The 14,527-nt window shown below is 41.8% G+C and overlaps 1 protein-coding gene across 5 annotated transcripts in view; it reads left to right on the top strand.

The window, feature by feature from the left end:
* Positions 1-14,527, top strand: part of strada (STE20 related adaptor alpha) — a 96,624-nt gene that overhangs the window by 3,484 nt on the left and 78,613 nt on the right. For 3 of the 5 annotated variants that reach the window (XM_048560984.1, XM_048560989.1, XM_048560987.2), the window contains exons 2-3: positions 11,349-11,404; positions 14,389-14,446. In XM_048560984.1, coding sequence (XP_048416941.1) covers positions 11,393-11,404; positions 14,389-14,446 — 70 coding nt within the window. In that variant the 5' untranslated portion in view covers positions 11,349-11,392. Of the gene's footprint in view, positions 1-11,346; positions 11,405-14,388; positions 14,447-14,527 lie in introns of those variants that run through there. The other 2 variants (XM_048560990.2, XM_048560991.2) reach the window with 1 other exon arrangement.

Consider the following 14,527-nt stretch of genomic DNA (forward strand, 5'->3'; position numbering starts at 1 on the left):
TTCTTGATTAGTGTTTCAACTTTTGAAATGTGGCTCAACAATTGTGTGAAGTTATGTTAATGATTAATGATTTGCTGTGGCTAAGGTGATCAACCTTCAAACAGCAAAACATCCTCTTTATGGAGGTGAAGATCTCTTTAATTTTTCAGGTTCATTGTAGCATAAAAGGAAACTGTTCAGTCCAATGAATCCATGTTGGCTTCCTGTACAACAATTCAGTTAGATCTTTTTTCCTCCACTCTATCCTCTTTCCCTGAATGTTTCTTTTCTTCAGATGCCAGTCCAGTTTCCAAGTGACTCAGCATTCATTCACCACCCGCAGGCAGATGGTACGCATTAGTGCCACTCACTTCAGAAAAATGTTCCCCTTGCAAGTCATGCTGTGAATACAATGGATATTGGCTACTGGATGAGTGCTGCAGGGATCAACGCTCGAGTTCCACTGATGAGGGAATCACGTGCAATATTTCCATGTTTGCTGATGATGCAAAACCAGGTGATATTGTGAGGGCTGAGGAGAAGGTCAAGAAGCCTCGAGGCAAATTACACCAGTTTGGTGCATGGGCAAACGTGGTTGATTCAGTGTAATGGTGAACAGTGTGAAGTTATCTTCTCTGCTAGGAAAAACAAGGCAAATCATTACTTCACTGGTGAGCAAACAGGCAGGTGCAGTAAACACTTAGAATCCCTACAGTGTCGGGGGCAGGCTATTCAGCCCATCGGGTCTACACCGACCCTCCAAATAGCATCCCTCCCACCAGACCCACCTCCCTCCCCTACTTCTGTATTTCCCATGGCTAATCCACCTGCCCACTATGGGCAAGTTAACATTATCAATCTATCTAATCTGTATGTCTTTGGACTGGGGCGGGGGCAGAACCGGAGCACCAGGAGGAAACCCGCACTGACACGGGAGGGGAGAAGAATGTGCAAACTCACACCCTCGGTTAACTGTCTCTGTTAATTGAACTCGGGACCCTTGGTGCTGTTAGGCAGCAATACTAGCCATTGTGCTGCCTAGCTAGGCAGGCAAATGGTATGAGGTAACAAAGTTTTTGATGAAGGGTCTAGGCTGGAAACGTCAGCTTTTCTGCTCCTAAGTTGCTGCTTGGCCTGCTGTGTTCATCCAGCTCTACACTTTGTTATCTCAGATTCTCCAGCATCTGCAGTTCCTACTATCTCGGGCAAATGGTATGTTGGCTTTTAATGTGAGAGGATTTGATAGTTTGATAGAGCAAGGATGGTGTACTGTATCTGTACAGAGCTTTGGTGAAGCCACACGTGGAGTATTGTATGCCATTTTGGACTCAGTTTATCTAAGAAAAGATATACTTGCAAAGAGGTAGTTCATTTTATTGAACAATACAGGTTTCACAAGGAGATATTAGGTCTACTGGTCTTATATTCATTGGTTTTAGAAGAATGAGAGAGGATCTCATTGAAACGTAAAATTCTGACAAGGCTGGACAGAGTGGATCGAGAAATGTTGTTTACCTTTGCTCGGGTGCTCATCCCCTCAGGACGTGGGGTAGGCCATTCAGTACTGGGATAAGAAATTTCTTCACTGATGGTAAATCTGTGTGGAATTGTCTACCACAAAATGGCAAAGGCCATGTCACTGAATGTATTTATAAACGAAACAGATTCCGAAATACTAAAGGTGTCGAGGGATATGGAAGGGGCACAGGCGTGGCATTGAGCAGATCAGCCATAATCCTTTTGAATTGTTAAGTGAAACAAGGCTCCCAACCCAAAACGTCAACTTTCCTGTTCTTCTGATGCTGCCTGGCCTGCTGTGCTCCTCCAGCTCCACACTGTTCCTCTGACTACAATATCGGCAGTTCTTGCTTTCCGAGTGTGGTCTTAATGTCGTAACTAGGAAACTAGAATGTGGTAACATTTGAATTCAGTAGCAATTTGGAATTAAATATTAACGTAATGATCATGTAATTAGTGTCAATAGTTGTTAAAAAGAAATCTATTCACTCAAGTTCTTCAACAAAAAATATCTGCCATGCTTGCCTGGTCAGGCCTACGTGTGACTCCAGTGTGGTGACCTTAACTGCCTTCTGGGCAATTGAGGTTCAACAACAGATGTTAACATGGCCAGTGACACCCACATCCCATGAGCAGATTAAAAAAAATTTTCAGATCATAGACTCCCTACGGTGGAAGCAGGCCATTCGGCACACCAACACTCTGAAGAGCATCCCACCCAGACACACCTCCCTACTCTGTGTAACCCTGCATTTCCCATGGCCCAATACACCTAACTTGGGGATCTTTAAATTGTGGATGGAAGCCGGAGCACTCGGACAACCCACACAAACACGGAGAATGTACAAACACACACAGACAGTTGTCCAGGGGCAGAATCGAAGTCAGGGCCCTGGTGCAGTGAGGCAGCAGTGCCAGCTAGTCAGTTTCTGTTGCTTCAGGGAGAACAACGCCAGTTTTTCCAACTTAATCTGGCAACTAAAATCCCTCCTCTGGAACCAATCTGGTAAATCTCCTCCAAGCTTTCTCAAAGTCTCACTACCTTCCTAAGGTATGGTGGTGAGATCTGAAGGGAATGTTGTAATTGTAGATGAACCAGAATTTATAAAAATACAATATAATTTCCTTGCTTTTGTACTTGTATCTCTAACAATGAGGTCCAAGATCCCATGTGTTTTGCTAGCTGCTTTCTCAATTTGACCTGTTTTACTAGGCTCTTTGAAGCCACTTTCTATCAAATGCCGGAGAGCACTCTCCTCTCTCCTGGATTTCAGTTCTTTGGTCCATGCTTGATCATGGAGTCATAGAGCACGGAAACAGTCTCTTCTGTCCAACCATTCTATGCCAAACATAATCCTTAACTAAGTTAGTCCCACCTGCCTGCTCCTCGCTCAAATCCCTCCAAATCTTTCCTATTCATTTACTTATCCAAATGTCGTTTAAGTGTTGTAATTGTACCCACATCCGTCATGTCCTTAGGAAGTTCATTCTACATACGAACCACCCTCTTTTTGTTAAAAAAAAACAAAGTTTTTACCCCTTGTGTATCTTTTAAATTTCTCTCCTCTCCCCTTAATGTGCTCCCTAGTCTCGAAATCCCCCACAATAGGGAAAAGGCAACTGTCATTAATCCTACCTATACACATTATTTTATAAACTTATTATAATATCGCTTCTTGACTCCCTACACTCCAGTGAAAGAAGTCCCAGTCTATCCAGCCTTTCTTTAATTATAAAGAATGTGATCTGAAATTGAACCATACTGGTTAAACCCAAACTGAGTTTTGATGATCAGATGTTTCCTACGAAATTCATTCGTTGCTGCAATCATTCATTTCTGAAGATGGGTCTAGACCTGAAATGTCACTTTCCTGCTCTGCTACTTGGCCTGCTGTGTTCATGCAGCTGTACACCTTATTATCACAGATTCTCCAGCATCTGCAGTTCCTACTATCTCATGCCCATGAAATTGCAGCTTGATTGTGTATTTTGCTAACTTTCACTTTTCTGATATTTGAAGGCAAACTGGGAATGGTCATTGGTTGTTTGCATTTGTTCAGCTTTTTGTAGATGGATTGTACCTTCACGATATTCTACTTTTGTGTCATCCTGGTTCAGAGTCCAAATCAAAGTACAAAATATGTGCCCACAGAGGTTTTTGCATATTTCGAAAACCAATTAGTAAGTATGCAGATTGGAAATGTTGAAATACAGTATGACCAAATCCAGTTGGGACTGTTGGGGCCAATTAGAGACGCTTTCTCAAAAGTATGCAGCATTTGGCAAATTGCCAAGAAACATCAATGCTGTTCTGCTATGAAATTGTTTTTGAATTTTGATATCTAGTTTTATGTTTTTCTAATCAACTTTCACAGTGATGTCCTCTCAGGTATCTGGAGAAAGTGAATCTTGACCCCAGGCTTCTTAGCTCTGAGGTAGGCGTACTATTACTGCACCAAAAGAGCACCTTAATCTTCTGCTTTTCTTTCCCTGATGGTGCCTGCATGATGGGTCACAACCTCCAATCAAGAAAATGTAATGGCTGATTGAAATAGGGATTGATTGCAAATCGAACACCAGACTGCACCACCTCTGCTTTGAACTGTCAGCAGCAAATTTACTTAAGTGCTGAGGAGCCTTGATTGATATTGTGCAAGGAAGTCCTGTCTCCCTCACACAGGCAGTACTTTGAGGGCGATTTGCTGATTCCTGTGCCCTGCTACCCTCGAAATGTGGAATGTCAGAACTTTGCCAGAGGAGAGAGATTTTTGAAGTAAATGACTTCATTGCAACCCCTTTTCTTTTTCTTTTATGTATATAAACTTTCCCCAGCATAGATTTAAAGCAAGCAACTAAAATTGCATTTGTTTTGGCCTGTTCTTTGTAAAGTGGGAAATTGTGGTATGATGTTTCCGTCTGACTTCTTTTTGACCTTTGTTAGTAAAAGATAATGGAACGGTAGATATCTCATCCAGTTGAATCAGAAACAATATGGACCCACCATCACTAAGAGAACTGGTGCCAAAATCATTGTTTTAAGCATTCACTCCTTGCACTACTAATGTACAGTGGGAGCAGTCCGTGCCATCTACAAGGTGCACTGCAACAATTCACCCAACCACAGAGAGTATGTAACTTAATAGATGGTGGTTAGGTATTGCAGAGTCATGAGTTACTCACCACAAAATACCAAGTCTCTGACCATCTTCTGTAGCCACAGAATTTAATATTTATTATTTAATTCAATTTCTGATCATCACTAAATCCATAGAATTCTTAGGAAATAGGCCCTTTGGCCCAACAAGTCCACGCCAGCCCTCAGAACATCCCACCTAATCTACACACCCCTGAACATTACGGGCAATTTAGCATGGTCAATCTACCTAGCATGTGCGTCTTTGGACTGTGGGTGGAAACCAGACTTCCTGGAGAAAACTCATGCAGACACAGGAAGAATGTGCAAACTCCACACACAGCTGCCTGAGGGTGGATTCGAACCTGGGTCCCTGGTGCTGTGAGGCAGCAGTGCTAACCACTGAACCACCGTGCCACCCTAATTGTTGGATATACTTTAGTTTATTAGATGACCGTGTTCTGGAACATCCCAGAGAGCAGATTGAATTGGACCTAGTGTTGTATAATATGACAGGATTAATTCATCACCGCAAAATAAAAGCATCCCAAGGTAGCAGTGAGCCAAGCAGCATCTCAGGAGCACAAAAGCTGACGTTTCGGGCCTAGACCCTTCATCAGAATATTCCAGAACCCTCACCCCATTCCCCTCTCTGATGAAGGGTCTAGGCCCGAAACGTCAGCTTTTGTGCTCCTGAGATGCTGCTTGGCCTGCTGTGTTCATCCAGCCTCACATTTTATTATCTTGGATTCTCCAGCATCTGCAGTTCCCATTATCCAAGATAGCAGTGTCCGTTAGATGATGGACATTTTCATTCAGTTTGAAAGGAGTTTAAGACTTGTTTTTCAAATCTAAATAAGGACAACTGCGTGGGCATAAGTCTGCAGAATTCTTTGGTACGAGGGCTCCAGGGTCTTTAAACATCTAACTCAACCTTGAACATATTTAATCAGTAAAGGAAACGAAGGCAATGGCAAAAAGGCAGCAATGTGGAGTTTAGGATTGTTGGATCAACTCGTATCTCATTTGATTGCTGAGCAGATTTGAAAGGTTATATGGCTTACTTCTTATGAAAGTTGTGAGCTGAAGTAAAGAAGTGTACTAGGTTAGGGATTCTAGATCAATAGAGACACACTGGCTGATGTTTAAGGGGATATTGCAGAATAGGAATGTTCTGACTATCAAGAAAAATGTCTAAAGTGAGGACTCACTCTGTAGTTAACGGATTTCCTTAATACATTCAAACTTAAGGAGTAAGCCAATAGCTGCACAAAGGTGAGTCGCAGATCAGATGATTGGTTAGAATTTAAAGAATGGAGTGAATTGGAAGGAAGAAATTTAGAGTATGAAAGGAAGCTAGCTAGAAATGAAAAAATGCTGGTGATGGTTGCTATGGGTATTTAGAAAAGTGTAGGTAAAGGAAAACCATAAAACAGAAATTGCTGAAGAAATTCAGCAGGTCTGGCAGCATCTGTGAAGAGAAAGCAGAGTTAACCTTTTTTTGGAATCCAGTGACTCTTCAGAACTCAAACAAGACGGAGTAACTTGGGCAATGGAATGAAGTCTATACAGGATGTATAGTCCAGGTAACTACGGGAATTGTAGATTTACGGTGGATATTGGTGGCCAGTTTATTCCCAGAATTGGAAACATGGATTTTGAGGAAGGGTGGAGTTAGTTGGGCCAGGCGAAAGTGAGGGTTGCAGTTGGAAGTGAAATTCATTTTAAATTTTTCTAATTCCAAATGAGAGAGAGTAACAGCACTGTCATCGATTTTTAGCAGTGTGTGTTGTGGGGAGGGCTCCAAATTGGACTACAACAAGGAATGTTCCACGTACCCCACAAAGACAGGCGTAACTATGCGAGTACTAATGATCACAGCTTTGATCTGAGGAAAGTGAGAAGAGTTCAAGGAGAAGTTTTTCAATGTGAAAATGAGCTTGGCTAGGCAAAGGAGGGTTGTGGTGGATGCAAGTGTTTCAAACCTTTTTTCCAAGAAAAAAGCAGAGTGCCCTGACACCATTCTAAAGAGCATGGATGAATGAAGGGATTACACTTCCATGATGAAGGGGAGTTGGCTGGAGGCCATGAATTGGAAATTCCAGAAGTCGAGGTAGGAAGAGATGAGTTCTGTGCAGCAGGAGTTGGCAGAAACAATGTCAGCCCAGGCAACCCTGTTTCTAGATTTTGGAAAGGAAGTAGATGCTTAGTCTCCCAACCCCTAACCTGAGCTTGAAGGCTGTGTTGGGGAGATCTACAGATGTAATGCGATTAGTGATCATGTAGACACAATAGCCTGATGATTGGTGGTGTCATGGTCCGAGGGGGAGAGTTCAACCCATCTGAGAGTTGGGGCCTAAGCTCTGCAATGAAGTGGTTGGTACGGCAGACGTCAACAGCACCGCCCTGGTTAGCAGGCTTGATTGCAAAGTTAAGAGTTCAGTCTGAGAGCATAGAGTACAATGCATGACGTTAAGTGGGATCTCAGAATGCAACAGGAACCATTTTCTGAGGAAAGTTGTACCATCACAGAGATGTCTGTCATCCTGAGTGGATTGAAAATATGAAGGATAAAATTTCAGTTGGAATCCACGCAGAATGAGTCTAAGACTGTGAGAGAGTCACCAAGGATTGTGATGTGGCTGTGGAAGCAAGTCTTAGCAAATACGTTGTCAAAAACCAGGAATGAAAGTGAAAGTAATAATGGTGAGCAAGAAACAAAGATTAGAATGTAAATCCTGTCCAAGAGAGGAGCAGAACTTCTTCAAGGTGGGTGTACCTGGAGGAGATTTGGCAAAGTGTTAAGCACTGATATAAACCAAAGAACTCTGGATGCTGGAAATCTGAAGCAAAAACTGAAATTGCTGGAGAAACTCGCCAAGTCTGGGACTTTTGAAGAAAGGTCACTAGACCCAAAACACTGTCTTCTTTTCTCTCCACAGATCATAGAAACCCTACAGTATGGAAAGAGGCCATTAAGTCCATTCAATCACACAACCCTCTCGAGCATCCCACTTAGATCCAGCCCCGTAACCCTGTATTTACCATAGCTACTCCGCTTATTCTGCATGTCCCTGGAACATACAGGGAAACTTTAACATGGCCAGTCACCTAACCTTCTCATCTTTTGACTGGGAGGAAACTGGAGTACCCAGTGATAACCCTCACAGACACTGGGAGAATATGCAAACTTTCTACAGTCGGCTAAGGCAGATGCTGCCAGATGTGCTGAGTTTCTCCAGCAATTTCTGTTTTTATTTCTGATATCCAGTATCTGCAGTTCTTTGGTTTAGTTTAGGTAAAATAAATGTCGATCCTCTAGACATCTGACTTCTAACATTAACTAGATTTCTTTTTGTATCTTCTGTAGTGAAGACAAGCAAAATAATTATTCTTTTCATCTATATTTCCTTAATATCTACTAATAATTTTCCAATCAATTCTAGTTCTAGCTATAAATCAGAGTGGAAATGACAAGGGAACTTAAGATTAAAGTCATGAACTAAGTGGTACTAAACTTCATGGAGTTGAGGTGGCAAGTTTCCGGGTCTAGATGGAAGTCATCCTAGGTACTTAAAAAGCAGTAGCTAATAAGCTGTTTGCATTTTGTTTATTTTCCACAATTCCCTTGATTACACAAATGTTCCATCAGACTTGGAAAGTAACAAATATCATACTTCTGTTCCTGAAAGGAGAGAGACAGAAAACAGGAAATTATAAGCTTACATCTGTTGTGGAGAAGGTGTTAGAGTTGATCACTTAAATTGTCGCTGTACGTTTTGAAAAGCTGAAAGTGATTGGAGAGCGACAGCATGGCCATATTAGAGGGAAAGTATGTTTAACCGATTTTAATGTAGTAATTTGAAGGAGTAACTTGCTCTGTGGATAAAGTCAAACCTGTAGTTGTTCTGTACTTGGATTTCAGGAAGCTATTTGATAAGGTACCACGTGAAAGATTTATTGCAGGAAGTAGAAGCTCAGTATGAAAACCTACTTCTCTTCAGATTAGTCTGCTATGACAAGTGGACCCCCATGCAGTCAGTGCTGGAGCCCCGATTATTTTTTTTTCTCTCTGTCTCAATTTAGATTGATCACTTAGTTGAGGAGCATAAAGGTGTGGCAGATCAATGGACAATGGCTCAAAAACGGGTAGGAAAGTATTTTGTGAAGAAGACATAATGAGGTTGCATATAGTTTGGTATGTGGGCTTAAAGCTTTTGGATGGATTATAATGTGAGATATATCAAATTCTTTGTTTCAGAAGGACAAAAATGTGTTACTTTAATGGAAAATGACTGTGGAATTCTGAGATGCAGAAGGTTTTGATAGTTCTATTGCATTAGTCACGAAAGGTTACTGTGCAAGTACAGCATGTAACCAAAAAAAGCTAATGGGGTACTATACTTTATTATGAGAGAAATGGAACGTGGACGGATTTTGAATACCACTTACAGTTTTGGTCTCTTCATTTAAGGAAGGGTACAAATACTTTGGAGGCAGTTCGGAAGACGTTTTTTGGATTGATATCTAGAATGAGTTAGTTCTGTTCAGAGGAGAGGTGGAACAGACTAGCTTTGCTTCCACTGGCCTTTAGAAGAATCTAAAGGGATGTCATGAATGAAGCAGATGAAAATAGTAGGACTGGAGGTTAACCTGAGGAACTCCTGTAGACAGAGGGCAGCACGGTGCCTCAGTGATTAGCACTGCTGCCTCACGGCGCCAGGGACCCAGGTTTGATCCCACCCTCGGGTGTCTCTGTGTGGAGTTTGCACATTCTTCCTGTGTCTGCGTGTGTTTCCTCCGGGTGCTCCGGCTTCCTCCCACTGTCCAAAGATGTGCAGGCTAGGTGGATTGGCCATGCTAAATAGCTCAGTGTTCAGGGATGTATAGATTAGGTGGGTTATAGGGGGATGGGTCTTGGGGGGGATGCTGTGAAGTTCGGTGTGGACGTTTTGGGCCAAAGGGCCTAACCCTATCGCAGGTTCATTTTCTTGTACTAGAATGATTAATCTCCTCACGTTAATCCTAATCCTACGTCTGCTATGTGCTCTGCACGACTCCAACCAGTGCAGAGTTTTTCCTCTTCATTCTCATTGGCTCCAGTTTTGCTAGGACATCTTGATGCCACACTTGGTAGAATGCTCTCTTAATTTCAAGGGCAGTCACTCTTGTCTTCCAGTTAAGCTATTTTTTCCATGTTTGGCCCATGGTTGGAATGAGATAGGGAGCCAAAAATGACTGGCAGATTCTAAACTGAGTGTTAGCGATCAGGTGATTCCTCTTCAAATGATACTTGATAGCATTTGTCAACGACCCCTTTGATTCATTTCACTTGCTTAGACATCAGTCAGGATTTGCCTGGCTTTTGTGGACAGGGCGTACCTGTGTAAGTTCCCATGCTGCTGATGAGGTGTCTATGTTATTGAATTAACTCTCTTGGTAATTTATATCTTTAGCCATCCAGCTAATACTAGTTGTACATAGTGTTTACAATGCTGCAGCAGTGGGCAAAGTGAGAGATGACATAGAAGTGGGTGTGTATGCAGAACACAGTTGACTGGCAAGAAGTAGATGATTAGTTTGTACAATTGTGACCAGTCCTGGATGCCAGAATTCATCAATCCGATGACAACTCCAGGATTGCTGGGCAGCTGATGCGCTTTGTGTGTGTGTGAATGGTTCGTGGACACTTTCCAAATCTGATCAGAAGATGATGTTCAATATTACTTTGTCTCCTGAGGTAGTTATTCAGCTATGCTTCTTTCTCTCTTCTGAAACGTGCTGGTTAAGAAAGTTGGTTTCTATATTGAGAGAATTGGAGTTCGCCATTTTCACTTGTAGTTTGTTCTTGTCTTGTTATAATTTTGTTTGCAAACTGCTCCTGCTTTCTTCCTTCCCATTTTTTTGTTCATACCAAACAGTTCATTAGGTCCTTTATTTATTTCCTGAATCTGTTTTGACCCTTCAGCCAAAGCGTAATAATTTACTTGATCAACATTACCATTCACTTCTTTTAAATCATTTTTTTCTGGAATACTATGTAGCTCTGTTAATTTCCCAGCCATTACCTGTTTTGAACCAGGTCTGTTTCTGTCACAATGTGTACAGCGTGTACCTGCAGCTCATAACCTTATTTACTATGCCACATGCTTCTGTGCACATGCGACTCTATGCACTCCAGATCAATTTCAATCTGCCTCCCTTTTCCTAATCTGATCACTAGTTCTGAATTATTCTTTAATCTGGTGCCAGTACCAGTTCATTATGTGCCTTGTTTCTCATGGTTAGATCATTCCTAGAGCCCACATTCCCATATTTACTGAGTCTAAACTGTTTTGTCCGGATCTATATTAGGAGCGTAGATCAGACAGTGGAAGAAATAGGATTAGTATCAGTTTCGTTCTCCAAATATGATGAAACTACTAGGATGTGTAAAATCTATCTGGTCACCAATTTGTTTGCATTCTTTATTTGATGCTAATATAAGTGAAATGATATTATTTTCAAATAATAACTGATGTCACGTTGGTCCAGTGTTATTGAGATAGGTAATAAGTCATTGAGGAACAGGCCTTCTATCCTGTTGCCACATTTGAGGGAGGTAATTTGGTGAACATTCATTTGTGCTGCTAACCTCAAGAGTTTATGTATTCTCATAAGATAGGTGTGACGCACTGTGAAGTCATTGAATTTATGCTGTTGCTCTGTTTTGTGTTAGATATCTTAATGGCAGTGCCTATTTGGTAACACACCAGCTTTTCCATGTCATTTTTGGTAAGTCCTTTTTCTCTTCTGCATTTGCATGAATCTAAGTTTTTTTTTGTGTGAAGTATTGTTTCACCTGATAATTGAGCTAATTGAGATGCGATTGAATGCTGGATGAGAAAGTTTGTATATCTGGCCGGCAGGTGAATTGTCACAAAACACCAAATTCTTCCTTTAGTTTTCTTGAATCATTTTGCTGTGTAATTTCAGTGTTTAACACTGGTAAGGCTGACACAAGACAAATTATTGCTTCTAGACTTCAGAGATCTGGAGCTGGACTGCTTAATGTTAAGTTAAAGATCTCTTCACTCATATTAAAAGACCCCTCCCCCTGTTTTACACACCATTTGTCTGGTAATCTTAGCTGCAGGGGCAGCTTTGTCCTCCAGACTTGTGCTCACTTGTTGGAAACTTGCAGCCAGAAGTCAACATAAGACTTCAATCTAATCGGCGTGGTCCTTGCTGAATCTGGGCCAGTATTGAATATTTTGGCTGTACCCAGACCAAGTGCAAAGATAGTTATTGTGTCTAGTCTTTTTAAATAAAAGAAAATCGTATGTTGATACACTTAGTTTATTTCCAACCAACATTTCTGAGTTTGGAATATCAGTGTGAAAATCTCTGACTTCCTGGTAGTTTGTGTGAGAGGGGGTCAGTTGAGGGTAAAGATGAAACCTGTGATGCTATACGCAGAACAGAGTTGATTCCTATAGGCATAATTGATTATCTGTATTGTATATAGCAGGTACCTTTTTTTTTGGTTTTTCTTTGTGGGGCTCTGCAAAAGCAGCATATAACTGTGCTCCTTTATAATGTGTGGTTAGTACATACATCATGAGTAGGAAGGTCTATGAACTCCTAATAAGTTATTCAACAGTTTTGAGAAAAGTTAGAGTAAGAAATTTAAAGTGAATAACTACAGTTATTGATTTAAGTAATTGGATGTTTTGAAAGGATTCAAAAACAAATAAATCAGGAAGGGTTATCACCTAACACAGATAACCCTTCCTGATTTATTTGTTTTTGAATCCTTTCAAAACATCCAATTACTTAAATCAATAACTTTAGTTATTCACTTTAAATTTCTTACTCTAACTTTTCTCAAAACTGTTGAATAACTTATTAGGAGTTCATAGACCTTCCTACTCATGATGTATGTACTAACCACACAATCTCTGCCATTATTTGTCTTGTAGTGGGTTGACTTATGGACACTCCACTTAGCATATTTCCTCCAGTTCCTACTTATTAGTTATGATGGGAAGAATGTACATTGTACGGAGCTGTTCATTATCTTGCATTTCACACTTGCTCTGGAAATGAGATGGATGAACTTTAAATACAAAAGATCATTTCTGTGTCCTCAGTTATTGCCCTTTTCTAGCTGAGAAGCAGAGGGCCTGGAACATTCCTTGTCAATTTTCAGTGCAATTTCCCTGTGTACCAAGGCCTAAGTCAAGGGGTAGGAGCTTTCAGCGTAACAGTGCAACCTGTCCCTTTCCTTCTCCAGGTCCTAGAACAGTTGTGAAACTCCAGACCCGGCTTAAAGTGTTGATTTCTCACCGGGGGGATAGTTGAGATGAGAGAAGCTACCTTAAGAAAACAGAGGGAATGATGAACAAGAAATGCCTGGTATGGATGCCATTTTGTGCACTCACCTAGTGGATTATTCTGAGAGCCAGATTTGGTGTGCCTTTCAGAAACTTTACCCATGTAAAAGTAAATTTTAGGGGGTAGCATGGTGACTCAGTGGTTAGCACTGCTGCCTCTCAGCACCAAGGACCCAGGTTCAATTCCAACGTTGGGCAACTGTCTGTGTGGATTTTTCTTTTAGATTAGATTCCCTACAGTGTGGAAACAGGCTCTTCAGCCCAACAAGTCCACACCGCCCTTTGAAGTATCCCACCCAGACCCATCCACCCACTAGCGCACACACCCCTGAGCACTATGGGCAATTTAGCGCGGCCGATCCACCTAGCCTGCACATCTTTGGACTGTGGGAGGAAACCAGAGCACCCGGAGGAAACCCACGCAGACACGGGGAGAACGTGCAAACTCTGCACAGACAGCTGCCTGAGGCTGGAATCGAACCTGGGTCCCTGGCGCTGTGATGCTGCTGTGCTAACTAACAAGCCACCGTGCCGGAGTTTGCACGTTTTCCCCGTGTCTGCGTGGGTTTCCTCCAGGTGCTCAGGTTTCCTCCCACAGTCCAAAGATGTGCAGGTTAGGTGGATTGCCCATGCTAAATTGCCCATAATGCCTAGTGATGTACAAGTTGGTGGATTAGCCATGAGACGTGCAGGGTTACAGGGATAGGATAGGTTGGTGAGTCTGGGTGGGATGTTCTTCAGGGAATTGGTGTAGATTTGTTGGGCCAGATGGCCTGTTTCCACACTATGGGGATTCTGTGAATCTTTGAAAAATATGTTGTTGTAACCTGTTGTCCAAAATGCAAGTATATATGCAGCACAGACATTAGGTGCAGAAGATTGGTTGGACTTTCCTCTGTGACATCCAAGGCTATCCGTCTATTTCAAAAGCCTGTTGCTGCAAGCTGTCAGTAAACCTAATTGTTAGCACTTAACTACTCAAGATGTCCAATAGATTATTGCTTGGGCTCCAATCATGTACAGGTGCACAGTGATGAAGTGGCAAAGCACTGGATGATTGTTTATGTCCAAGGCCCAGTTGGCCGCGAATCACCGTCTCTAGAAAAGGATTGAGGGCAGATATTTAGAAGAGGGGATGCAAAGTCACTAATTTGTGATTTAAAAATTTGTACCCTCAACCTGAAGGCCCATACTGCAGACTTGGTAAAGTAATGAATTCGAACAAATTGCTCATCAGTTTCTCATCTTGCTTCTCGAATTGTTTTCTCATTATTTTGGAGTGACTAAACTCTTGTAAAAGCAGCAGCAGATTGCAAAACAAAACTGCTAATTGTGATTTCTCATCTCTTTGTCTGTTTTACTTATTGGAATTGCATGATCTAGAGGTGGGTGTCTGAGAAACTGAGCGTGGAGAGCCTGCAGGATGTGGGACTGTTTGGTGGTAAGTTAAATTTGAGTCATTGCTGTTTATTGTGAATAGGGCAGATAACTGAGGTGGGAGAGGGGTGGTCATCCATAAGGG

The sequence above is a fragment of the Stegostoma tigrinum genome, chromosome 31 (assembly GCF_030684315.1).
Source record: "Stegostoma tigrinum isolate sSteTig4 chromosome 31, sSteTig4.hap1, whole genome shotgun sequence".
Taxonomy (NCBI): domain Eukaryota; kingdom Metazoa; phylum Chordata; class Chondrichthyes; order Orectolobiformes; family Stegostomatidae; genus Stegostoma; species Stegostoma tigrinum.